The following is a 27,947-nucleotide window of genomic DNA, read 5'->3' on the forward strand; positions in this document are numbered from 1 at the left end:
CTGCAGTAACATCAGTATTATTTAGTGACTAAATCCCATTGGAAATGTATAACCTGTAGTAGATAATGTGTGTATTAAGCTTGTGTTAGTTTAAAAAGAGTAGGTAAATACATAAAGACAGAAAAATAAGTGATTTTTTTTCATATTGTTATAGGGGTTTTTTGGGATCATTTTTAATACATTCAAGTGGACTAACACCAGCCACCCTAATATGTCATGTTAATGTTAACATGGGTTAATGAAGAGCCCCATAAGATCAGAAGGGCACATGGAAAGGCTGGTGGAATGCTCACCAGTGGAGATGGTGAATATGAAGACAGTATATGAAATTAAGAAAGCAGGGCAAGCACAGATGATCTTTGAGGAAGAGAAAGGTAGTGTAGTATTTAAGAGATGGAGGGCAGACTGGATAGGTTGTATGGTCTTTATCTGCTGTCATTTTCTTTGATTATATTGTATTCTATCACCTTTATTTTTTAATATCTTCCTGGCCCCTTTGTTAACTCTAGGACAATCTATTGGTTTCACAATGTTCGCTTATGCAGATGATGTCCAACTAATTCATCCTATCAATCTAAACAACTCAGACGAGGTGATAACTATAAACCTAAAATTGGAAAAGATTAAGTCATGGCTAGATTCCAACATGTTGTCCCTCAATATTGAAAAGTCCAAACTAATGATTTTTCCCATCAAAGAGGGATTGTCCCTATGGGCTCCTCTAAAATTCAAATCTTTATCTATCAAAGTGGTATTGTCTTTAAAATTTTTAGGAGTTACCTTTGATAACAAATTCAATTATCACCTTCACATCAGTACAGTGGTCTAGGGCAGTTTCTACCATCTACGAATGATCAGATCTCTTTCTAAATTGCTTGAACCTTAAGAACATTGATCCACTCTCTGGTGATTTCTTGCATAGACTACTGCAATGCCCTCTACAATGGCATAACAAAAAAGGAAATAAGACATAAGAACATAAGCACCGCCTCTGCTGAGTCAGACCATAGGTCCATCGTGCCCAGCAGCCCGCTCCCGCGGCAGCCCTCCAGGTCAAAGACCTGTTAGTGATCTTTTACATACAACATTTTGCCTTGTATAGTACAGAATACTGCAATAAAAATTATATTTAATGCAAAAAAATATGATCACGTCACTCCCCTCTTGTACAAAGCATACTGGTTACTGGTAGAAGGCAGAATCGGCTATAAAATTATTTTACTAACATTCAAAACCCGACAGAATAACCAGTCTGAATTCATTGACAGTTTTCTTATTCCATATAACCCCTCTAAGACTCTTCGATCCTTGACTCAGAACCTTCTGTCAATTCCGTCTTTGAAGTACATCAATACTATGAGATCAAACATCTCCCACTCTATAGCATTCCATCCCTACCTATTGATGCGAAGAATCATTGCTAAATCAATTCAAAACAAAGCTAAAAACATTCTTATTTTTGGATGCCTTTGAAACCTAACTGCCCTTATAAGGATGAGCCTATGTTGTTTTCCCCCAAAGCAACCCTTCCTAATGTTCTTCCCCTATCTGTCACCTTTTTCTCAGAATATTGTAGTTCTCACCTTTTTACCTTTCGTTCCTGTTTGTTCAAATTTTAAACATCTCTGAATGTATTGGCTACCCTAAAAGATCCCTTGTAATTTTAAGTTTGTATTTTAGTCAATGTATGTTTTATGATTACTGTACACCGCTTACAAGCCTGATTAGGCGGTATAAGAAATTTTAAATAAACTTGAAACTATTGGGAAAGGTTCTGTGGTTCTGTACTATGCATGCAGTTCTTCACAGTGAACACAAGATGGCACGTAGCTCACAGAATCTTTGTTGGGGAGGTGGAGGAGTGAGGGGATTGAAGTGGAAGGTTTTTCATTCCTAAAGACTTTAACCATTCTGTGTACAGATGATTCATCTTCCATGCATAGTCTGATATTCACTCCCCTAACATCACAGAGATCTGCTCTACAAGCCACTAGTACTGGGATTGGTACACTTGGCTTTGAGCTGAACATCGGTGGATGGATGATAAACTTACTCTGGCTGGAACAGAATAAAATTAGACACACATTTTATTGTTTGATTCACCCTAAAGAGCTACCAGTAGGCAAATAACTTGATATTGAGATTTGCAAACATCCAAACTAAAACTAAACTTAATTTTATAGACCAGGTTTTCAACCAAAAGGTGCTCAACTCGGTTTACAATATAGAAGAAGAATGTAATCTAGAATGGCTTAGTTTCTAAAGTGTTTAGTAAACAAGAAAGTTTTCAGAGCTTTTGGAAATAAAACAAAGGGGTAGAGGCTTCTAAGTGAAAGCGGTAACTCATTCCAGAGCTCAGTTAGTTTGAAAATGAAAGAGTGGCTGAATCTCTTGATTACCCCTAAGGGAAGGAAATGTAAGTTTTAATTTATTTGAACTCCTAGCAAGATGAGATCTGTGTACATTCCAATCTAAAGGAACCAAAGTAATAAAGATGCCAAAGAGAATTTTGAATGCAATACAAACGCACTTAAATTGAACTCTAAGATACACTGGAAGCCAATGTAATTCCTTGAGCAATGGGGTTACGTGATCGATTTACTCATCAAAAATGAGCTTGGCAGTGGTACTCTGTATCAATTGAAGTCTCTGCAGACTGACCTTTGAGAGACCCAGGTACATTGAGTTGCAATAATCCAACCTTGACAAGATAATGGAATGAAACAATGCAGAGAAGTGTTGCTGATGAAAGAGCGCTCTCATTCTTCTCATGATACGGAGGCTGAAAAAACACTTTTTAACGAGAGAATTTAGCTGATGTTTAAATGTAAGAGATGAATCAATAAAAATACCCAATATTAGCAAGGAAAACTCAATTTTCAGAGATTCTCCTGAGTCTAAGGTCACAACTGTGGTAAAAGGAAATACCTGCCTGCTAATTTGTGTTTTAAACATTCCAGCTGTTATTTGGAAAGGTTTATCTCCCCCCCCTCCCCGCAATATTTGGGATATGAAAGATGCAGCTCCATCCCTGGGTTTTGCTCTGTTGCTGGTGGCAAATACTTTCTGCTGCTCAGTGTGGAGAGAAATTTGGGGAGCTTCATGTGGCTTCTGCAGTTGCATCATCCTAGAGCACCCCAACACCACACCCTGCAAACCTGCTATGGCTTTTAGATGGAAGTGTTATGACTTGGTTGATGAGATGGAGCATCTGTTTCATCTGATGCCGCTTTCCTTGTGGGTTAATTTTTCACATGCCATGACAGTAATGAATGCCACTCCTAAGCCAGGCTATGTGGAGTAAGATCAATCTCAGGTTTACTACTAAGACTCATCATACTACTTGCATCAGGCCATAGAGAGCGTCCTTCTGGAGTTCATAAGATGTAAAGTGTAGGCGATCTAACCAGGTATGCTCAAATTATTTTTAATCAAGGATTTGTGCATTTTGCCTGTGATCTGATATCTGAACATTGCACATAGTTTCTGCTAGTCAGCATTCTGTAAGAGATCATTTACATATGAAGGTGACCATTTACCACATCAATAACTGGAATCCCATCATTTACATCTAAAACTATAGAATAACTTCCATTAAACTCTCCTGCAAAATCTCCAAAGCTGACTATAAAGATAATCTAACCATTACACTATTCTACACCCCCCAACAAATGGAACCAAGCCAAAGAAGATCTCTACAAATTCCTCCTCACAAACTCCGTCGCGGGCACTCACAATCTTCTCGCAGGCGATGTCAATCTACACCTTGAACAGGAAGAGAATTCTAACGTGGCAGATCTCCTCTCCTTCCTAACATCCCTAGGTTTCTCTAAACCACCCCCTACTAAAACCCATGCTAAAGGTCATCACTTAGACCTGATCTATTTCCTCCCCAATACCCCTACCATCCCCAGCATAAGCTTTAAAGAAGAAAACTGGACCACCATCCCTTGGTCAGACCACCTCCGATGCAATTTCAAATTACACTGGCTTAAAAAACAAAACAAAAAGCAACCAAGAACCATCCACATGTCAGATTAATTGTATTATCAAAAAGGGATGTATAATTATATATAAATTTGGAAGGAATATTTTATTGATATGGAAAAGGGTGGGAGGTGGGGGGGAATAAAAACATGTATAATAATATTATTTAAGAATGCCAAGTGTGTTATGTAAATTAATTGTAATAATACTGTACACTTGTTGAAAGAAATAAAAAGGAATAAAGATTTAAAAAAAAAAAAAAAAATGAACCATCCACAAAGAAAAAACAATATGGACTAGAGGCCAACTAAACCCAGAAGAATTCTGGTCCCACTACAACCCATCCATCCCAGACCTAGACCCTAATTTCATCTCAGGTTGGAACAATTTCAGCAATCAGGTCCTAAACGACATTGCTCCACTGAAACTATGCAAGAAAAAACTCCGCTCATCTGCCAACTAGTTTGATGCCGACCTACTCACCCTGAAACGAGAAGTACGCAAACTGGAAAGAACCTGGTGCAAATCAGGCACAAACACTGACAGACACTCCTGGCGAATAAAAGTTACAGAATGCAAAAGAATGATCAAAGAAAAGCGCTACAAATATTACTCCCAATCTAACAACACCCCATCCCTGAACAGCAAAAAACTCTTCAGACTAGTTAACTCCTTATTTGACACCAACCCACATAAAAGCTCCCCCACAGAACTACCAAGCTCCCCCACAGAACTACCACCCTCCCCGACAAATCTAGCCGACCACTTCGCAAACAAAATTCTTAACTTGAAAGCATCTCTCGCAACATCTTGCACTTACCCATCTATCCATCTACCTACCCCAGAAAACGATGGTTCAATGGCCGACATGACCTGGTCTCGTTTCAATAACCCAGATTGGAACCTATTCCTCAAGCTATACTCAAAATATTCCAAATCCAACTGCCTACTAGATAACTGCCCTCCATCCATCATGAAAACTGCCCCCTCCCCTTCAACTGGGTCACTCTCTGCTTGTCTACCAACTACTTCCCGCTGGAACTCGGCCACATCCTCGTGTCTCCAATAATCAAAAATCCCAAAGAACCACCCTCTGCAGCCGCCAACTACAGACCTATTGCCAATATTCCTCTCTTCCTCAAAATTATGGAAGGTCTTGTCAATCATAACCTCATGTCTTACCTAGAGAAATTTAACATCCTTCACGATTCCCAGTCAGGATTCCGCACCAACTACAGTACAGAAACCGTTCTAGCCTCATTAACCGATCACCTCCTCCAACTATTCTCACTGGGAAACAGCGCACTGCTACTCCAGTTTGACCTCAGCAGTGCATTCAACCTAGTAGACCATGACATACTGCTTAGCTGCCTCGACTCCATTGGCATTTCCGGACAGGTACTAACTTGGCTCACAGGCTTCCTAAAAAACCGCACCTACCAAGTCCACAACAACGGAACCTTCTCCCATACCTGGTGCAACCCCTGTGGAGTTCCCCAAGGCTCCCCCCTATCTCCTTCTCTGTTCAATATCTACATGGCATCACTGGGACACATGTTATCAAACTGAAACCTGAAATCCTACATTTATGCAGATGGCATTACAATCATCATCCCTATTACCTCACTGTCACAAGAGACAGAACAACACATCTCAACTGTCCTCACCATGGTTGAACACTGGACCACACGCGTCAAACTGAAACTAAATCCAGAAAAAAAACACGTTTTTCCTTGCAAGTCCCAACCACAAACTAACGACCACCACCCTGCAACTTAACGGGCTAACGTATCCAATCAATTCTACCATTAAAATTCTTGGAGTCATCCTGGACCGCTGCCTCACCTTTGAAGACCATACCAATGCCCAGATCAAAAAATGCTTTTCCACCCTTTGGAAACTCTGTTCTATCAAACACTACTTTGATTTCCTCACCTTCAGATTGCTGGTCCAATCCCTAATCTTAAGCACCCTGGATTACTGTAACATCATATACTTGGGTCCCACGGCAACAAGAGGACATCCGTGGAAAATCAGAGGCGGGAAACTGCGCGGTGACACCAGGAAATTCTTTTTCACCGAAAGGGTGGTTGATCGCTGGAATGGTCTTCCACTTCAGGTGATTGAGGCTAGCAGCGTGCCTGATTTTAAGGCCAAATGGGATTGAAACGTGGGATCTATTCGCAGGGTAAAGGCAGGGGAGGGTCATTAGGGTGGGCAGACTGGATGGGCCGTGGCCTTTATCTGCCGTCAATTTCTATGTTTCCCTCCCTCCCAATCTACTAAACTCGACCCTGCCTCCCTTCCTTCCCTCCCTTTCCTCTCCCTTCTCACCTATATACCCATCTCCCCCGGATTTTCCTATCCCCTTTCTGCACTCCCTTGTAATTGTTACTGGATTATTTTGTAATTGCTACTGGTTACATTATACACTTGTTAACGAACTCTCTGTATCTTCGCTATATATGTAAAGCCTCTTCTCCTGTAAACCGCTCTGAACTGTTTTGTGGTATTGCGGTATACAAAAATAAAGTTATTATTATTATTATATCAGCTGAGGTTTTCCACTCTATGGGGTTCATGCACAAAGGCTTGTGGTTGAGTGTGTAACATAGCACTGTACAAGATGCAAAGCAAAATATATGCAGATTTTATGCATGGAAAACTTGCATAAAACTAATGGGGGGAGGAACATGCCTGATACCAGAACACAAAGGTTTCCGGGTAAAGGATGGCTCTTGTGCACATGCCCAGACAAAAGCTGAAGAGTTCGCACACATTGGTATAAGCCTCGCAAAAACTGCTAGGCTCAGATGTGTGCTTTTACTTTTGGTCTTTCTTTAAGAAAATGCTGAAAAATCAATTGTTTGTTGGCACTTTGCTGTGTTAGTTTTTTAATGAGAGCTGTTCTGAAATGTGTCTAGATGTGGTGTTTAACTCGTTATGATCGTAATTTTTGTAAACCATATAGTTAATATACAGTATATAAATGTTTAAATAAATAAATACTTTCAGACACACATATTTGTTACTTTCCATCTGCATTTAAACTTGCAGGACTTTGCTTCCACTTGTAAAAGAAAACAGTTAAATGTGAAAAACTAACAAGAAACTCTTTCCTCAAAACCAGGGGTGTCCAATGTCGGTCCTCGAGGGCCGCAATCCAGTCGGGTTTTCAGGATTTCCCCAATGAATATGTATGAGATCTATTAGCATACAATGAAAGCAGTGCATGCAAATAGATCTCATGCATATTCATTGGGGAAATCCTGAAAACCCGACTGGATTGCGGCCCTCGAGGACCGACACTGGACACCCCTGCTCAAAACCTTCTGTGCTGTCCTGGATCTGGCAGAAAAATGCTGTTATTGCATGCACATTAAAAGGTCTTAGCACTGACGAATAGAGTAGGTGGCCACGTCTTCTGCACTCAATCCTTTTTTGCATTCTGTGTCCAATAATGAATGCGTATACTTGGTGGAAACTGCGCAGTAAGGCTTGCAGTAGCTTTGCGCATGGGCCTCTCATCTTTTGAAGCCAAGGTGAATATCTTTGAGAGTGTAAATGAGGAGGGCAAGAGTTGAACCGTGGGCAGCCATTTTTGAGATCTTGCTCTTAGTTTGTGCTGAAATTATGACCTGCACATGTTCTGTGTTATCCTATCCCTTTTTCTGTAGGGACCGATCTCACTTGAGCAGCTCTGTGTATATTTTAAGGAGTGAGGTTATGGGCTGGGCAAACTCCAAATGCTTTGTTATGCTATTCAATCTCCTGCTGTTGCTTTAAAGAGCATTGTAAAAACTTTCCAGGCCTTCCTCTAAGGTATTTCTCATGCCTTACTTTCCTGGCTCGAGTTCATAGGGTGTATTTAGTTAAAAAATAAGTATAGTCTGCACAATCTACATCAACTAAAACAACAGACAATAAAATGTACTTTAAAACCAAAGTATGAAATAGAAGCCTTCCAAAAAGTGCCCCTTTCGCCATGTTATGTCTCTGTTATTGGCTATATAAAGATGAACTGGGTGTTTCCATGGGAATAATCTTCAGTGAAGTCTTGACATGGTCTTTCTGCTGAAAAGTCACCTGATTTCCCTGAAAGGGCAGGCTCTGGTTTGGACTTTAATTTGGCCAATGATTGTGCAATTTTGGGAAGTCCTGTTTCTCTCCATCCCCCTTCTGTCCCAGGACTGTCGATATGAAGCAGCAACTTGCAAGGTTACAGGAAGGGGGCGCCCAAGGATCACAGCATAGAGATGCCTCTTCTGTTTTTCAAGGGGAGATTCAATGGAATTCTCTGCAGGCCAAACACAGTCAAGTTGAGATGTAAGTTTTAGCATAGAAACTCCCCATCCTGACTGTTCACCACAGTCCAAATAACAGAAAGTTCCTAAGCACTGAAAAAACGAAAGGGAAGAACGGAGAGGTGAGAGATGGATTATGTCACACTGCTGGTTTCTCGCAAAATGAAAGCTTCCCAAAATGATTTTTTTCCCTTATTTATTGACTGGTTATTTTATGTTCTCTGTTTGTGCATAGTCATAGAGACTGCTGTTTGTTCTCCATTTCTGTTGGTGCTGGAATTGCAGGTCCTGGGACTGAGTGATTCGCCAACATGAGGTGAGTTTTTATGCTATGAAAGGTGATCGGTCCTCACAAACACACTTTTGTGCTTTGCTGTATAACAACTTTCTGGATTTTTAGTATTGCTTGTGTCTGACAGACAGGAAGGGGAGCAGAAGCTTTGTTATCCAAATAGCAGATGAAAATTTAATGTGGACAAATGCAAAGTGATGCACATCGGGAAGAATAATCCAAATCATAGTTACCAGATGCTAGAGTCCACCTTAGGAGCCATCACCCACGAAAAAGATCGGCTTGTTATTGTACGCAATACGCTGACATCTGCCCAGTGTGCAACTGCAGCAATAAAAACAAAAACAAAACAAACAAAGCAACAGGATGCTAGGAATTATTTAAAAAGGGATGATAAATAAGACCAAGAATATTATCATGCCTCTGTATCGTTCAGTTCTGATCGCAGTAGCTCAAAAAAGATGTAGCTGAATTAGAAAAGGTTCATAGAGCGACCAAGATGATAAATGGGATGGAACTCCTCTTGTATGAGGAAAGTGCAAAGAGGTTAGGGCTCTTCAGTTTGGAAAGGAGACAGCTGAGGGGAGATATGATTGAGGACTTCAAAATCCTGAGTGGTGTAGAATAGGTAAGAGTGGATCCATTTTTCATCCTTTCAAAAAGTAGAAAAACCATAGGATCAATAAAATTACATGGAAATACTTTTAGGTTCAAACAATTTTTATTGATGCAATCAACAGCAAATACAACACCAGGGCACCCCAAAGGTGCACAGTACAAACAATGATGCATCATATACAATAATATAACAAGCATGGACAAAAGAAGAGTAACAGCAACCAAACTCCCCCCCATCCTACTCTACATAGGGCGAGCAAGATTAATGAGGATGGAAAGGCACTCCGAGGCCCTGGACTCTTATGAGCACCGAAGATCCCGCACCACCCCCTCCCCCCACCTAAGCCCACGTATACTATCCGAGACTAAGTGTCAGAACCTTCCAATACCCCCCTCCCCCCAATGGTACTCTCCACCCCGCCCCACCAGTACTCGCCATTGCTCTCCCAGCCCCACTATCCGAGCATCCAGATTAGGACACCTATTTTAAGACCACACTGCGGCCCTTTGGATGCAAGGCTTGCAGATAGGGCTCCCAGATATTCAAGAATAACATCTTTCGCTTCCTAGCCCCTCCGGCATCTCACGCCTCCCAGATGGCCAACTGATGCAACTGGTTCTGCCAATGCCAAAACGCCGGAGGGTCCGGGATCATCCAGCACTGAAGAATACATTTCCTGGCCAGTAAGCTCATCTTCCTGCACAGAGCCCAATGCCCCCTAAACAAATGGCCAAAAGCCTCTGGCAAATCCAAGACAAAGTGGGCCGGAGTGCTGTGCAAGGTTCTTCCAAGTAACCCTGACATGTAAGAGATTATACGCCTCCAGAAGCGCTGGATAATGGGGCAGGACCAAAAGGCATGTCCCAAAGTATGTTCCCCCTGTCCTACATTTATGACACAGTGGAGTAGAGAGACCCCCACTGTAATACAACTGTGTACGAGTGTAATAGGCACATAATGTCATACATGTAAATACTTTTAAAACAAATAGGAGGAAATATTTCTGCACTCAAAGAATAGTTAACCTCTTGTTGCCAGAGAATGTCGTAACAGCTAGGTTTAAGAAAGGTTTGGACAGGTTCCTGGAAGTAAAGTTCATACAGACGTGCTGTTGAGACAGACATGGGAGAAGCCACTGCTTGCCCTGGATCGGTAACATAGAATGTTACTACTATTTGAGTTTCTGTCAGATACTTGTGACCTAGATTGGCCACTGTTGAAAACAGGAGACTGGGCTAGAAGGGATCACAGGTTTGACCCAGGAAGGCTGTTCTTATGGTATTTTCTTTGAGCTGGTTGGTTGGGACCCTTTTATTTTGTGTTCTTGGAGGATGGACCCACTGGTGAGATCTTTTATTCCTTTCTCTCTATTCCCTGTATCAGGTGGCCCATATTGCTTGCTTTTTTGGTGTCCGGCAGTACTGCAGTGCAAACCATGTATGGGGAGATACTATCTCCCAACTACCCCCAGGGCTATCCTGATAATGCCCAGGAGACCTGGACTATCACAGTGCCACCGGGGTTTGGAATACACATCCATTTTACCCACTTGAACATCGAACCTTCGGAGAACTGCGAGTATGATTCCTTAAAGGTAAGGGTACAAAAGATGCAGCCATCTGTTATGAAGTGGGAAAACTGTGGGAAGAGGCAGTGAGGACTCAGTATGTTTCCTTGAGTCATTTAAGACAGGGACATACTGCAGGACAAAATTGTGTGCATAGACTTGGACAGTTCCATTTTACTTATGTACATAACCAGTTTTCTGTCTTTCACTTTTAGATCATAATAGGGGACACCACTGATACGGTCCTGTGTGGCCAAAGAACAAACAAAAAAAATGGCTTCCCAATCCTTGAGGAATACTACTTTCCATCCAATATGATAACTGTCACATTCCAATCTGATTTCTCCAACCAGGAGCACTACACAGGATTTGCTGCATATTACATGGCTGTGGGTATGCTGATTCAGTTCTTCCTTGGGCATCTACGAAACATTATAAGGTGAAGGCCAGCTAGGACTCCAGTGGTGCAGTGTCATGTCAGCTTCTAAAACTGCAGTGCCCTATTAAAGGGACACAAGCAGTGTGAGCCCCCTCACTGCACTGCCTGCCAGGAAACCAGCAGTGTCGGCCCTCCCCTCACTGCATTGCCTGCCAGGAAACCAGCAGTGTGAGCCTCCTCACTACACTGCCTGCCAGGAAACCAGCAGTGTGGGCCCCCCTCACTGCACTGCCTGCCAGGAAACCAACAATGCTGTAACATTCTGTAATTAAATTCTTCTGTCTTAAGTTCTTTTCATCTCTTTTTTACCTTTGTTTTCTTCTCTTACTCCCTTATACAGATTTGAATGAATGTGAAAACCTGCAGAAGGAAGCCTGCAGCCATTTCTGCAATAATTACATTGGAGGTTATTTCTGCTCCTGCCGGCCAGAGTATTTTCTAGAAGAGGACAACAGAACCTGTGCAGGTGGTTTACGTCTGCCTCCCCAAACGTTGCATGTGATCGCGCCGATCCTTTGTGTTTCCCTGCTAGTCCGCAGCTTTATTTTGCCAACCTGCGCTAATGTCTAGGAGTTGAGCTGAAGCTGAATGTAAAAGAATTGAATCCTCTTAAACAGCCTGGCCTTCAAGGATTATAGGTTTTATACCCTGCACTGGGGTACTGCTTTTCACTTCCATGATATCTTTGATTAAAAATAAAATGTGTTCAGTATTTTGATGGGTTTAGGGCACGAGATATTAATAATGTCTTTCAACCAATCCTTGTTGCTGTTGTTGCTTCCTTTCAGTGAACTGCAGTGGTACTGTGTACACGGACCTCAAGGGGGAAATCATGAGTCCTAACCATCCCAGCCCATATCCTGAGAATTCCCGCTGCGAGTACCACATCCAGTTGGAAACTGGCTACAATGTCGTGGTAACCTTCCTGCCAGGGGACTTCGACATAGAACACAAGGATGGTAGCTGCGGATATGACAGCCTGATGGTAAGACCTGGAGACACACAATTTGCAATGCTGGTGAAGGTTTTTCAAGGCCATTCAGAAAACAGTTTTGGTTGCTTCTAGAGATTTTCATGGGCACCCAAAGCAATGAGTCTGGCCACTTAAACCTAGCTGCTTCTCTCTTTCTTTTTTTTTCCAAACTCTTTTTTTTTGTTTTGTTTTCTTTTTCTCTTTACACTTTCCATCATCCTTTTTATGTTTCTCAGGTGAAGACAAATGATCGCATGTTTGGTCCTTTCTGCGGCCAACAAGTTCCCAGTCCATCAAGAATTGAAACAAAAAGTAATAAGGCTACTATCATTTTCCAAACGGACAGCGGAGGAAACAACACGGGCTGGAAAATTCAGTACTCTGAGGATGGTGAGCGGCTTCTGCTGTGATATGTCCTTTTGTCACATGTAGTACAAGAGTCCTCAGTAACCCTCCAAAGTCTCATGTCCTTTATCACCTTCACAGGATCTTTGACTTAGAACTGAACTCATACGCTTGCTGTCTAATGAAGCTGCAAACTTTCTGTTCTTTCCTCCCACTGGAAAGACCTGTTAGCAAAGAGATAAAGCAGAGAAAGAATGGATATGTTTTTGGGAGGGGTAATAATTATAAGTAAACAATAGAAGGATGAATTAATTCATTTAACCCCCGCCCCTTTTTACAAAATCACAGCAGTAGTTTTTAGTACAGGCCGGCAACTGAATGCTCTGCGCTGCTCCCAACACTCATAGAGTGCAGAGCATTCAGCATGCCAGCTGATGCTAAAAACCACTTTTGTGATTTTGTCAAAGGGGAGGGGGGGTAATGTAGTTTAATTTGAAGCTTGCAGTCTGCCTTTCTCAGTTTCACAAACCGACTCAATATAGATTATATACTTTATTAATAAACACTTAAGGAACCACATAGTACATCCAGAAATTACATAGAAAGCAATTAACGAAGGCACAAAGGACTAGAGATAAGGATTAATAAAATAATTGTTTCCTATTGGGAGGTGATTGAACTGTTTAGTGTAATGGATAATGTCCACCTAAGGTGGTAGATGGATTCATTGATGCACTGTATGGATGGACCAGAGACATTGTCGTCTCTCTAACTTTTCTCCTAAGCTGTTCCCTGTCCAAGGGAAGTGACACCAAACTCCAAGCTGATTCCCAGCCAGGAGAAATATGTCTTTAAAGATGTGGTGACAGTGCAGTGTCTGACAGGCTACGAGATTGTGACGGTAAGTCCATATGAAACCTGTTCACTTCCCCTTCTCTGTTTTGGTTATCATTGTTTCCTGCAGAGGTGGAGAGATTTAGGTTTATTAAGAAAGGTGAAGAGATGTTGCAGAAGATGCTTCTCAAACTCTTATGGGTTCTTTCCATTAAGGCTTTGGTCAGCTGATATACGAGGTAGGGAGTGGGAGGTAAATGCTCCACTGATGGATGTCATATTTAATTCCAGGTGGGAGGCAGCCAGTATTCCTTTATATCTGACTGCCAGGCAAACGGAGAGTGGCGAAACGCACATCTCAGATGTGAACGTAAGCTTGCCCTTTCTTTCTTTTGTAGATTGCATGGATCTCACAGACCAGGCTCTGTACAGATTATTCTCATACAGCTTTTGTCTGATGCATGAAACCTTAAAGTTGAATACAGTTGGATTCTCCATCTGTTTGGTTTTCGAGGAATGTAGATTCAAAAATATGGGTAATTGAATATTTAACCTGCCTTTCCAAATACTGTTCAGGACAGTTTACAACATGACTAGTTATTCCAGCAGAGCAAGCCTCCTCCTTAAACAGTGTCCAATCTAAGTGGCTCTCTGAAGCAGTAGGTGATAAAGGGACTTGCTCAGGTTGCATGTTACTTGGATTAGAACCTTGTGTAGCTTTGTTCCAATTGCACTCCATGCTTCCTTCCCTTTAACTTTGTGGGAACTGGTATTGGGATTCTGGATCCACATTTTAATAAAGCTTTCTTTCCACTGTTCCCAGTGTGGACATTGGAGCGGTTGTCTGATACACTGACTTCCTCAGGTCTGAGAAATGGAGTGAGGTGAGAGAGGATCTTGGTAGAAAATAGAAGTGAATCATAAAATCAGTCCCATGAGAACATAAAGGGGAGGTGGAAGGGGCCAAGAGGCAGGTGTTTGATGTGTTAGAATAGATCAGCCATCCAACTACAGATCCTCGAACACAAGAGGACATCCGCTCAAACTCAGGGGAGGGAAGTTTCATGGAGACGTCAGGAAGTACTGCTTCACGGAACGAGTGATAGAGCATTGGAACAAGCTTCCAGTACAGGTGATCGAGGCCCGCAGTATCCCAGACTTCAAGAATAAATGGGATACCTATGTGGGATCACTGCGAGGGTCATACCAATGAATAGGGTCGCTAGGATATAGACTTAATAGAGCAGGTCAGTAGAGTTAAGGGGGCCAGTAGACTTAAAAGGGGGTCAATGGTATGGGCAGACTTGATGGGCTGTAGCCCTTATCTGCCGTCATCTTTCTATGTTTCTAATACCACTACACTTCAAGCTAATGGAAGACCTGGTAGCATAACTTCTTACCGACTACCTAGAAAGCCATAACATACTCCACCTCTCACAATCAGGCTTCAGGGCCAACTACAGCACAGAAACACTACTAGGCTCTCTCCTAGACACAGCCGTACAACAACTAAGCGAAGGCAAAAAAAATGGTAGTCATACAACTCGATCTCACCAAAGCATTTAACCTGGTAGATCATGACATCCTACTGCAAACACTGGAAACAACAGGAATCACAGGTACGGTTTACACTTGGTTCAAAGGATTCCTTTACTCCAGGAGATATAGAGTCAAAACAATGAAAAATCAGAATCCTGGATCAATTCCTGTGGAGTCCCCCAAGGCTCTCCTCTGTCTCCAACACTCTTCAATCTCTACATAGCCACACTCAGTACTTGCTTGGACAAACTAGGCATAACTTCATACAGCTACGCAGATGATATCACCATCCTTCTTCCCTTTGACCAACCTATCCCCAACACAACAAAGAAGCTACAAATAACCCTAGAAACAGTGTCACAATGGATGATAGAACACAAACTAAAGCTGAACCAAGACAAAACTAAATTCCTACTTCTCGGAAAATAAACCAACACCCCAACCATAACAAACCTAGAAATAAACTCCATCACATACCCCAAGCAACCCAACCTAAAACTGCTGGGAATAATGATAGACAAAGGCTACTCCATGCAGCTACAAATTAGCAAAACAGTTCAGAAAGCCTTTGCTGTCATGCGCAACCCAAGACAAGTCCGAAAATACTTCGAGAAAAAAACAATTCAGACTCCTGGGCAGTCCCTGGTCCTCCTAGACTACTGTAATATTCTATACCTGCCATGCCCTGCCAACATGATAAAACAACTACAAGCACTGCAAAATACAGCCCTTAGGCCGGGGGTGTCCAACATGCGGCCCTGTGAAGTATTTTGTGCGGCCCCAGTCGAGGGCGATGCAGTGTTTTCCTCTGCTGCCCCCGGGTGTTTACCTCTTGCCAGCTCCCTCCTCTGTCTTGCTGCAGCGTTTGCGCGACCCCAGAAACATAACTATCTATCTTGTAATTTCTCTGGGTATGCCCAGACCAATTCTTTTGTAATCCGCCTTGAACCGAAAGGTAGTGGCGGAATAGAAGACACTAATGTAATGATCGGAAAGTGACAGTTAGTGGAATTTTACGTCTCCTAATCAAGTCTTTTAAGCCCTTTTCTCATCATTTTCAAAGCATCTGATCATTTTAATTTCCGATGTCTTCTGTTATTGGATTGTTTTGAATGCCCGTCTATTGAGGTGTGCCTCGCTCTTCCCAGTAGCGTGTAATCTTATATTGGTTAGTTAGTTTTTTAATATCTAGCCTCTGTCACCAGCATGACACTCCTTTTTACATTTTTTTTGCATTGAATGATAAATAATGTATTGAAATGCATTGTAGGATTTACTAGTAATCCTGTATTTTACTCATTCTGTTTTCAGACTTGAGGAAGGGAAATTAGCTCTGAAAACTAGTCTAAAAGCTGGTTGTTTTTCTTTCTCTGCATTCAGCTGGACTAACACAGCAAACACGGTGGTACTTTTGTTTTGCAGCACTGAATTGTGGGCCACCGGAGGAAGTAGACAATGGTCGTATAGCTTATATATCAGGCTCGGAGAGCTACAGCTATGGGTCTGAAATACGGTACAGCTGCATAGAGAAATATTATAACATGAAATCTGAGGGAAATGGTATGTATACACTGTTTGGAAAACACATTGTTCATCCCATAGGCTCCAACTCACATGCAGAAAGGGGGGGTACTATGGGGAAGCAAGACAGCATATACTAGATTGCAATATTTTAAGAGCTATTATTTTGCACAAAATTATGCAAAATGCCAGCATTTCTCACTTTTTTTCACAGAAAGGTCTGTGGCTCACTGGTAGAGTTGCTGCCTCTGCACTCAGAGGTTGTGAGATCAAATCCCAGTGCTGCTTCCTGTAATCCTCCAGTGCCCACCGCTTTGAAATGACAAAAAGGCAGTATACAAGTCATTGCCTTTCCCCTTTCTTTGAAAGAATAGGAGGTTTGGGCGCTGTGCACAGGGGACGGGTTCTGGGTTTTCATTGTGATGTTCAGTTACGTGAACCAGGGAGTTTCCATATAACCCATGATTTCACAGTGTTGGCTTGTGAAGCATAGGGGTTTTTTAATGTTTTGCTTTATATTTGATATTCTTCTTTTATTGGTGTATTTCTGAAACTAAATGTGATTACAGAGCTTCAAAATTCACTTCAAATGGGTATTTCACTTTAGAAATGTAGAGTATGGAACTTAAATTAAATCTTCAAGATAAACTTTTACATTAGAGATTATTTAAATTCATAAATAATGGGCTGATGGAATGCAAAAAAAAAAAAAAAAAAAGCACCTCATTATTATGAATGTTTTTGAAAACTTGTTCGTGAGCTGCTCAAAGTACAAAAGTTCTTGCGAAAGTTTGCTTTGCAGCTCATATGCTTCGGTAACAAACTTTTACCAAAAAACAGGCTGCCAACCCAGAGCAAATCTCATAGCTTAGCACTTAAGAGATGGTGTCAACCCCTCTGCCTGATGTAAAGGGGGCAATTTGATACCGTAACCCCACAGAAACACCGGAAGTGTGCTCATATCAACAAATTCTCAAAACAAATATATATACTGTAGTTAGTTCCATCTCAAATTTGACAGCTGTTATTTATTATTTACACACACAGCCATGTATTTTCAAAAGCACTCATGTAAATGCAAATCCATTGCCACAGTCTGGGTAAACTTGTACAGGCAATATGAAGAAGTTTAAGCACATATGGGACACTTGATTTTACAGAAGCTTATTTCTGTACAGAAAGCACCTGGGTTAACCACTGTTGGAAACAGGATACTGAGCTTGTTGTATCTTCAGTGATATTCAGCTGCTGAGAGGGACTCTGTGTGGTTGCCTGTCGGAGTGGATAAGCCAAGCTTTGTATCAAAGTGGCAGTTCTGTATCAGGGAAGCTGTGGACATAGGGTTAAAAAGCCTTATGAAATAAGGCAGAAGTCAGTAGTCGTCCTCAACTTACCTCATAGTCTTTATCTGAAGTCGCATTGTCTGTTTTCTCTCTTTCTGGCTGGTCTGTGAAGGGCTGTACCGCTGTTCTGAGGATGGAACGTGGAAGAACGATGTTGCTGGAGTGGTTGTTCCCACCTGTAAGCCAGGTAGGAACTCTGTAAACCCAGAGAGGAGAACATGCAAAGCAAGTAAAGTACGGGCCTGGGGCTCAGACATTTAGGAGAGGCCCCTAATTCTGTGGCTCCCAAGGCACATACTTGATGTGCCACCTAACATACAGGAAATCTAAGCAGTTTGGCCTTGATAAATCAGTTCTGACAGAAAGAAGGGAATATTGGGGAGAGGGAGAAGTTAGGTAGACCCAATTCAGCCTGCTATCCCCTGTGCAATGTCATCCGGGTGGTGGGAAGGGTTGGCTAGCAGCACATCTTACCGTCTGCTTCTCACTTTGCCAATTTTCCCCTGTCAGATTCATGCAGGCCCCTGTCTGTATGAGTTTTAAGAGGTATTTTTATTGCAATGGGAGCCCACTGTGCTTTTCGCCTAAGGCACTCCAGATGTTTAATTTTGTCCAAAACAAGGAGAGGGAACATCTTCTCCATGGTCTCTACTCTGAATGTAAATTGTGGTCTCTTGTACTCTGCCTCCTGGGAGCAAGGGATCCTGTACAAGAAGGGTTTCCGGGTAAACATTGAAGACTGGAAGCTTCTAGTCCTGTAAAGCTGGATTTCCAGGCTACACCATTTGTACAGAGTGATTTCTTTCACCAAAGCAAAGCTTCCTAGTCCTTGCGAAGGAGCCACTTCCCAGTACTTTCAGATACCAGAGATCTCACTCTGGGGCCAATGCAGAAAGCCACAATAGACCGTGTGCAGATGTCAGCTTCTACCCTAATCTTGGCAGGCAGAAAGCTAAGTCTATGCACATTTTATATATGCAGAGCTTACATGCAAATTGAGGGTGGGAAGAGCCTGCTAGACACATGCACTCAAAACTTTTGTGATAAACTCAACTTCTTATGCATGTTAGAACAAAAAAAGTGTCTGCACATGTGGAGCCCAACCCCTCCTGCCCCTGAGACACCACCCACCCCCTGCCCATGACGAACCCCCCCATGACCACCCCCCCCTGAACCCCCGATCGCCCCCAAACCACGTGACACCCCCCCACCCGGCGACACCCCACCCCCAACCCTTACCTAAAATCTGTTGTCTGGACAGACGGGTCCCAAGCCCGTCCACCCAGCAGGCCCGCTATCTGCCAAATGGCGAGTCTTAGGGCCTGATTGGGCCAGGTGCCTAAGGCCCCGCCTGGATCTGATCAGGGGTGGGGTGGGGGGAGTTGCCGGGGCAGGAGGAGTTGGGCTCCCTCCTGCCTGGATCAGATTGGGGGGCTGTGTCGGGGCAGGAAGGATTGGACTCCCTCCTGCCTGGATCGGATCGGGGGAGGGATTGCGTCTCGGCAAGAGAGAATGGCTATCTCTCCTGCTGCGATGGCGATTCCCTCCCCCCGCCCCGAACCGCAGTACTTCGGGGGAAGGATTGCGGCAAGGGAGATGAGGCATGTCTCCTGCTGCGACCGTTGCAGTGGGGGGTGGGCAGGTTGCCAGGGCCGCTGAGCTGATCATGGTAGCCGCGATCAGCTCAGCGGCCCCTTTTTCGGTACTTATAATTGTTTTGACTTGGTCTAAGTCAAAACGTATAAGTGCCGATTAGGCAATCTGTTCAAACTTTTGGTTATACCTGCTGTATGACTATGTCTAGGTCGACCCACCTCCCGCCCTTTCCCCTCATCTAGAAACGCCTCTTTTCGCTCTATGCGTTTAGAGGCAGGGGAAAGGCCTAAGCTCGTTTTAGATACATCTAAAACCAGCTTTGATTATCGGTACTTGGACGATCTGTTTTTTTGTTCGTCCAAGTACTGATTTAGGCCACTTTTTAGACGTTTTTTGTTTTGGTTATCAGCCCCTTAGGTCTCTGCTTCATAAAAATATCAGTCTTGCAAATATTTCTAGAACATAATAATTTTGTGAGGCTGATGTTTATGAGCAAAGGGATTAGTGCCGATGCGTGCTGGCACTTTCATTTTTGTTGCAACACGTCCATCTTCTAAATTAATGGCACCTCTTCTGGCTATGGAAGAAGACAAAAATTGGCAGTTAAATATTAAAATCTGTCATTAAATCCCTTCTTTATTTCCTTGGACCTGGCAAAAGCCTCTGCTCCCTTCTCTGCTGGCTGCAGAATACTTAATGGCCTCATTGCCAGACATTGTAGTTCGGTCTGCAGCCGTGGCGTGCGAGTTAACTTCTGCGCTGAAGTCATTTGTGCGTTGCTTAGCGATCAATGCACATGTACAACTCTGTGGTTTTCTGCATCGGCCTCTATGTGAAACTAAGCAAGAGCTAATCTCTGTTTTTTTTGTTGAGGGAAATAGTTCATAGATATCAGAGTCTCTGTGACCCGTATCCTTTTCTCTTCCCTTACAGTCTGTGGAATACCAAGTGAAGCATTACCTAGACTAGGACGAATTTTTGGGGGAAGCCGCGCTAAAGAGGGTAATTTCCCCTGGCAAGTATTTTTTGAGAGCCCATATCGAGGGGGAGGAGCCTTCATTTCAGATCAGTGGGTGATGACAGCTGCCCACGTTGTGGAAGACACGGATGCACCGTCAATGTTTGCAGGACTAACAGATGTAGGTATAAGGACACCCGACCAACGCCTCCACCCAGCAAAAGTAAGAATTCATCCAAACTGGACGAGAGAAGATCCATACACCCGGTCTAATTATGACAATGATATAGCACTGATAAAACTTCAAAAGAAAGTTACAATGGGTTCATTAATCTCGCCCATTTGCCTGCCCGGAAAAGACCCCAAGTACACTGCAGAGGAGGACACTCTTGGGTATATCTCTGGCTGGGGGAGAACAGAGAACAAAAACATAGTACGGAGGTTACACATGGCCATGATTCCTATAGTGAATGTGAAGAAGTGCCAGGGAGTGAAAGCAGCAAACAGAGATACCAGCAACTACGTTTTCTCTGAGAATATGATCTGTGCTGGTGGAGGTAGGAATGACAGCTGCCAGGGAGACAGTGGGGGCGCGTTTGTCATGGAAGACCCCTATGAAGAAAAAGGTTACTATGCAGCTGGGATTGTGTCTTGGGGTCCTGTCTGTGGCACCTTCGGGATATACACCAAAGTGATAAACTACTTGGACTGGATTGAGGAAACACTGAGGACGGAGGTGGATGAATAGCTGCCAGTGGGACGCATGGGGTGTTTGCTGTCAGATCAAGGCATGAGTGGTAGAGGAGAATGGAGTAGAAATCTTATAAAGCGAGGAGACCACCTTGAGTGGTTTTGAGTGATACTGAAGCTGGATATCTGGGGCCTGGTGAGATTCACCTGCTTTCTAATCTCTTTTATGCTTTGTATCATCCTACCTCTTTCCTGTTTGCAGTCTGGTCATTTCTTCATTATAATCCCGTAAACAACTGTGTCTTTTAGAGGTTATGTCATTGTTTCTAATGGAGTTACACATCTTAATTAAAGTTAAATGTCTTGTTGCACAATCCCTGCCTCTCGGAGGGAAGGAGGTCATCTCCCACATGTTCACTCGTATTTTCCATTTCAGTGTTTCAAGTTTCAAATTTATTTAAAATTTGATATCCCGCTTATTAAATATCTAAGCAGTGTACAACATTATCAAAATTTAAAATAAATATGGGGTATCAAGTACAGGCTCTCTGACTAAGACATACAATATCATACATGTGGAAAGGTAGGGGAAATGGAAAGATTGCTAGGACAGAGATGCAAAAAAAAAGGGAGAAACAGTAGGGAGGGAATATGCTCGTCATATGTAGTAGTTTTGTCTGAAGAGTAAAGTGTTTATGAATATTTAAAAATTTAATGCATCTTTAAACAGAAAAGTTTTTAGATTAGATTTAAATTTGCTTAAAGAAGATTCATCACGGAGGAAGAATAGCAACAAATTCCATAGAGAAGGAGCAGTTACCAAGACTATCATAGACTATTTTGCAAAGCGATGGAATGGCTAAAAGATTTGGGCTGCTTGAACATAGTGATCTGGGGGAGCTGTAGGGAAGGATTAATCTATCGCTGAATCCCGGAGAGTGAAACATTCATGATTTAAAGGTTAGAAGTAATATTCTGTAGGTTATTCTATGGGAAAGTGGTAACCAGTGAGCATTTATCAAAAGTGGGGTTACACGGTCGAATGTTTTGGCCCTAGAAACCTCATCACATTACTCAAGCTTGGATACATCCTTCCTGTTTCTCTGCCATCCTGGGCACATGGGGATTATTCTGGAAGGACACCAGTCCTAGACTTATCTGCACTCACAAGTCCTCTCACGCGTATTTTACCTCCAGGCTTTGGAACAATGCAAACAGCTGCCAAAAACAGTGTTCCCCCAAATGTCCAGCTTCCTGTGTCACTGGGGCTTCAACCACCAGCAACTTTCTGGTACCAAACCGCTTGCTTTCTGGAGAATTATCGCCTACTGTTATTAACTTAAGGGCCCTTTCACTAAAGCTTAGCAAGCAGAAACAGATACTAGAGCAGGCTAAATGCTGCATGTCCTGTTTTATACCTGTAGGCCATGTAGCATTTAGACAGGCAATGTCTGTTAGTGCATGCTAAGCTTTCGTGGAAAGGGCCCTTAGCATGCTGCCTGCAGTGTCACCAGCCTCTGCTTCCTTTCTCTGCCTTTTGCTCTGTCTCTATCTCCTTTCCCCTCACTCCTGCTCTCGAGGGAGTGAAAGGTGGCTGTTTTGAAATACTGCAACCTCTGAACCTTGTTCCTATCCCTGTCATAGAATATGGTGTCACCCCTCCACTACTGAGTAATGTCACCAATCCCAGCTGATGCCTAGACTCCCCTTTACCTCTTCCCCATTAGTGAGACTCTGTTTGCCTCACTGGCTTTCTCAAATCATTTTACCAGTTTTCTCTCCCCTGGAAAGCCTCTGCATCTAACCTGTGCCCTTTCCAGGAAGAAATAGTTCCTGATGTTGCTTTTCACCCCAGAAAAAAAATCTGAGAAGGCTTTGGTGGTTTTGTTGAATTCAAATCATCAAAAATAATCTTAAAAATGTTTTTTGCTAATTCTGAGATAGTAAGAGTGAAGGATTGAATGGAATGGAATGAAATCACTGTATGTCTTCCTTAATTGTCACTACAAATGAGCAAAGAGGAGAATGTGGTGAGTTAAATGGCAATTTTCACCCTGTTCAGTGAAGTGCCTTCAGGCTGAGAACTCAGTGTCAACGGGGAGAGACCAACACAAAGAAAATGAGGAAAAATGGGGAAAAAAAGAAGAATGTTTACAAGGCCAGTGGATATCTGAATGTGAGCCCTGGGGATCATTGCATTTCCTTCCACACAGTCTGTGCTGTGGAACCTGACGGAGCAGCTTAAATTCCACTGCTGTCACAAATCTGCCTGTGTCTGGTAGCCAGATTTTCTGCTCTCTGTGGCTGGACGTTTATGTGTTGTTGCCCAGTACTGCGCTCACTAATGACTCTGTATAACCACCACAATAATAATAAACTCCATCATGTTCTTGCTGTGAGCAGGTGTTTGGGGTTTTCTGTGTGTTTTTAAACTTCTGTTGAATGACGTTTGTACAGAAGAATAAAAAACATTCAAACAGTCATAGATCAAGCAATACAATTTATACAGGCTCCCTTTCATCAAGGTTTTCGTGTGGGCCGGTGCGGTAAATGCTCTGATGTTCATAGGAGTTGAATGAGCATCGGAGCATTTCCTGCAGCAGCAGCTTGATTATTCTAACAGTTAATATAGTAGTATTGCTGTTTTGTATTTTACCTGGAATGTAGCAGGTTGATTTTATTGTAATCTGCATTGAACCATTTTTTTGACTTTTGTATTCTAAGTTATCATATCATATTGTATTATTCCAACAAACCAATTTCAAGCATGGATCTAAACTAAAAACCAATGATGTACTTTCTACCTCTGTCTCAAACCTATTAGTTTCAGAGCAGTTTCATCATACATTGAAATGAATGCCAGATAAAACACAGATGTGACTGGGGATTAAAAAATAGGGGATATGGCATAGCGATTGTACCATGAATTCTACTGTCATGCAACGCACCAAAAGCAGTCATTGTTTCTAAGTCTGATCCGCAACCCTTCCTTCTACTTGCATTAAGATGGAAGCATTCACCTTTTTCAAGATGCCTTAGAGATTCAGGTGCGGTGGGTAGGCCCCTGCCCCAGAGGGCTTACATTTTAAGCCGTACCTAAGGTAACGGTGGGTTAAATTACTTGCTAAAGCTACAAGAAACATCTGTGGCAGTTGGGTGTAGTATGGGCATGTTTTGGGTTGGACGTGACATGACACATATAAAGAAGGGGAATGCATCTTTATATCCACTTAAAAAGATGCCCAAAGAGATAAATAATTAAATAAGCACAATGAACTCTGGGGAAGTAAATAATCATAAATTATTAATAATTATTACGTGAATCCTCAGTGTGAGATTGTGAGCCCTAAAGAGAAAATCTCCAATAGGAGACAACTCTAATGGTCTAGTATCCCCGGAAATAGACCAGCACAGAAACCATGAAGATTTCAGCCACACACCATTATCAGATTTACCATTGTGTGTGCACAAGTGAATTACGTGAGAAAGATAATGTACTAGTGAATCAAATCAGTTTCAAATGTATATTTCAATAATGTTTTCTACCAGAGTTCACAGTGTTAGTCCCCCATTAGTCAGCCATGATATGAATCAACAGCAGCGTTAAAACCAACAAAAAAACTTAGCTTGTGAGTGTAGTCCGTTTGCCATTCAATCGGGAGCATCAAAGTTTATTAATTGTTGCTGTCTTCCTTCTGTTCAATAACATTCTTGATTCGGTTACATCCACCGACATCTGCTCACGCTGCTGGTTTAGGGCAACACTCCACTGGAGGCATTAGGAGTGGTCCCTTCATCTCCCAGTGGTTTTTGTACCCCCTTGAAAGTGATAGAAGCACAAGATACAGGGGTGCTTGGACAGCTTCAGAAAAGACAGACGTATTTATTTCTAAAATCACTGATAACACATATATGCTTCAGCATATGCACTGTCATGTTGCTGTTTGGACCCCGTTCATATTGTAGACAATGTGTGTGAAAGGGATTCTCCTACTACATGGAATCGCTGCCTACCCTTCCAATGCTGGATGTCTGCACATCAGCAAATCCGGTTCTAAACTCGACATGACTCAGATTAGACTTATTTTACTGATTTTGCAAAAATAGGAGTCTGGATTGATGAATTAGAGGGCATAGAGAAAGTGAATAAGGACAGATTCTTCAAACTGTGGGGAGCCACAAGCACTAGGGGTCACTCGGAGAAACTGAAAGGGGACAGGTTTAGAACAAATGCTAGGAAGTTCTTTTTTACCCAGAGGGTGGTGGACACATGGAACGCGCTTCCGGAGGAAGTGATAGGCCAGAACTCGGTACAGGGGTTCAAGGAGGGTTTGGATAGGTTCCTGGAGGATAAGGGGATAGAGGGGTACAGATAGAACTTGAGGTAGGTTATAGAAGTGGTCAGAAACCACTTCATAGGTCGCGGACCTGATGGGCCACCGCAGGAGCGGACCGCTGGGTGGGATGGACCTCTGGTCTGACCCTGTGGAGGCAACTCTTATGTTCTTAATTAGCTTTTATTTTTTAGTAGATCTATTTTACATTCTAGGTCTGCAAGGTTATTTCTGATACAATATGAGACTTTTAGAAATGAATAATGCTTATGAGCATGAAGATGGCAATTTTTATAGTTCATGTACTTTTTTCTGTGCCTACTCTCACTTTGAAGATTACCTCAGGAAACTTATGTGACAAACCACTGGGTTCATTTACATATATTATAAAAAGTATTTGATTTTTTTTTAGCCCGTCCTCCCAAAGTAGTTTATTCAAGGTGGCCGATGCATTACACACAACCATGTCTTTCATACACACAGTCACCCAGTATGGAATAAGTAGCTAAAGGTTAAACTGAACCGCCAGGCAAAATAGAAATATGGGTCAATTTGAAGAAACTACTAAGAATTTGCCATTTCACTGGCCTAATCCTTCTTCAGGTTCCATTCTAGTGGGGTTTTGGTCTCTAGAAGTTAACTGGAAAATGGGGTCAAACGAGCTTATTTTCGGCTTCTAAAAGTTACAACAGTCTTTTCTTCTTTTTCCTACCTTTTGCCCCTCCCATAAACCGTCTCTCACGGAAACAGGAAGTTGACGACCGCCCTCCGCGCTCGCGCGCTCACAATAACCGTCGCTCTGCGGCGGCGCTTGCGCTTGCGCTTTCCCGCCACTTTCCGACAACCCCGCCTCCCCAGGACGCCTGCGCAGCGCAGCACGTGAGGCAACGCGCATGCGCCACGCTACTCGGGATCACGTGCCTCTGGGTTTCATCCATCCAATGGGTGTCTTGGATCCAGCACCCAAACCCCAGGGAGCCTCCTCAGGCTGGGATGCTGCCCACTCCAATGACACAGCTGCAGCCACTCGTTGGCATTGGGGTGGTCAACATGGGGCATTTGTTGGCACTTGGCACGGGTACTACGCTAACACAACCATGCATACATGTGCACTTACACAATAATAGCACGCATGTAATAATTGTGCACTTAAGTCCCATAATGCACCTCTGCATAGGGAGCCTTGACGGCTGTGTCATGGGCATCACGCCACTTATAAATAATGTAAGTTGCGCAGTTAGGCACGCCCACTTATGGCTGCCATTGAGTTGGCATAAGCGACTGTGCCTATATTTTCATGCCCCAATGCCACCTGTATTCTACAACATCTCAGCTCCGCCTAAGCGCCGTTATTCCATTTGCACGCCAAGTGCAGCCCAATGGTGGCACCTAATGTTTGATGCCAGTTCGCAGAATTGCCAGCTTAGACCGCGAGACGTCTGAGACAGTGAATTACCTGCAGTAGCTCATCGTGACTTGCCTTGGGTTTTGCGATCGAGCTACATGCCAAATAAAGTTTTAAAAACATTCAGCTGTCGCAGTCCACAGTTTTTTAATTAGTGGGTAAATTAAGCATGAATCTTCAGCACCGCTCTCTGGATACCAAATGGCACTGAGAAATCGAGTGGACCTGCAATACTCAAACCGCTTTCTGGACAAAGTTAGAACAGCCGTTTTCTGGCCTAGCCTTATTCAGACAGCAGGTTAAATAGCGCTGCTCTTTGGATTAGAGAATGACACAGGGACAAATTTTCTGACCTAGCTTTATCTGGATAGGGGTGAATATTGCTAGCCGCACATAAATCCTTCCTCTGTTCATGCTGGCAATATTTAGATAGTGATGAAGCAGTCTGGAAAGATATCCAGCAGGGCTGCTGATACCCACAGATAGCATCTGGCTATGGCAGCCTTTATCTGCATATCTTACTCTGCAGGGACAAATCATTAGCTGATTTTCTACCCAAGCACCATCCTGTAAACACGTGTGTAACCTACATAGCATCTCTGATGGGAGGACATGCATGTGGGCAGAGGCAGTGCAAAGCATAGCTGGGACTCATCCTTGTCTGTTACTAGGGCTGGCTTAAGTGTTCCTGCCTAAGAAATGGGTTCATATCTACTAGGATACCCTTACTACTCTATAAAAGGCACTGGACACCTATGTTCCCTTATAGCAATGTCTCTCAAACTGTGTGCCAAGGCATAGTGGTGTGCCCCAAAGAGATTCTGAGTGTGCCACAAGAGATTCCAGAATTTTACATTATTTTAAAAAATTCCCTTCATAACTATGCACTAGAATAGACGTCATGTACATTGCGAACACAAGAGTCTGTCAATGTTATGAGTGTCTGTGTGCGTAAGGGTACAACCACCCAGACAAGCATCATTCTTTGGTGTGATTGGTCCCTGAAAATTAACAGCAAGTAATTTTAGTTTAATTTTTATTTTTTTATGCAGTAGTTATCCTAAGTTGAGCAACAAAGCAATCAAGCCTTTGTTACTGTTTGATTCTTCTTATCTTTGTGAACTTGGATTTTCAGTTCTGACAAATTAAAAAAAAAACAACAACTGCAGATGGTGGATGATGAAATGTGTGTTTGCTTGCC

The 27,947-nt window shown here is 42.8% G+C and overlaps 1 protein-coding gene and 1 long non-coding RNA gene across 2 annotated transcripts; one reads left to right on the forward strand and one right to left on the reverse strand.

Annotated features, from left to right (window-relative positions):
• The first annotated feature begins 8,264 nt into the window (after positions 1-8,264).
• C1S (complement C1s) lies at positions 8,265-23,406 on the forward strand. The gene is made up of 12 exons (XM_033923909.1): positions 8,265-8,413; positions 8,527-8,607; positions 10,586-10,796; positions 10,985-11,162; positions 11,549-11,674; positions 11,997-12,193; positions 12,418-12,571; positions 13,312-13,427; positions 13,652-13,730; positions 16,322-16,459; positions 17,876-17,950; positions 20,293-23,406. Exons 2-12 carry the CDS (start codon positions 8,603-8,605, stop codon positions 21,063-21,065), a joined length of 2,052 nt encoding a protein of 683 aa, XP_033779800.1. The 5' UTR covers positions 8,265-8,413; positions 8,527-8,602; the 3' UTR covers positions 21,066-23,406.
• LOC117350027 lies at positions 22,845-27,842 on the reverse strand. Its single transcript, XR_004537225.1, has 2 exons — positions 26,054-27,842; positions 22,845-24,826 (listed from the first exon to the last, which is right to left on the reverse strand). It is a non-coding gene; the product is annotated as an uncharacterized LOC117350027 (long non-coding RNA).
• Between the last annotated feature and the right edge of the window lie 105 nt (positions 27,843-27,947).

This window comes from Geotrypetes seraphini, chromosome 16, assembly GCF_902459505.1.
Source record: "Geotrypetes seraphini chromosome 16, aGeoSer1.1, whole genome shotgun sequence".
NCBI lineage: Eukaryota > Metazoa > Chordata > Amphibia > Gymnophiona > Dermophiidae > Geotrypetes > Geotrypetes seraphini.

Coding starts and splice junctions, on each gene's coding strand:
- C1S (XM_033923909.1), top strand. Junction 10,797..10,984: donor GCGAGTATGATTCCTTAAAG/GTAAGGGTACAA, acceptor TTTCACTTTTAG/ATCATAATAGGGGACACCAC. Junction 13,731..16,321: donor CGCACATCTCAGATGTGAAC/GTAAGCTTGCCC, acceptor TTTGTTTTGCAG/CACTGAATTGTGGGCCACCG.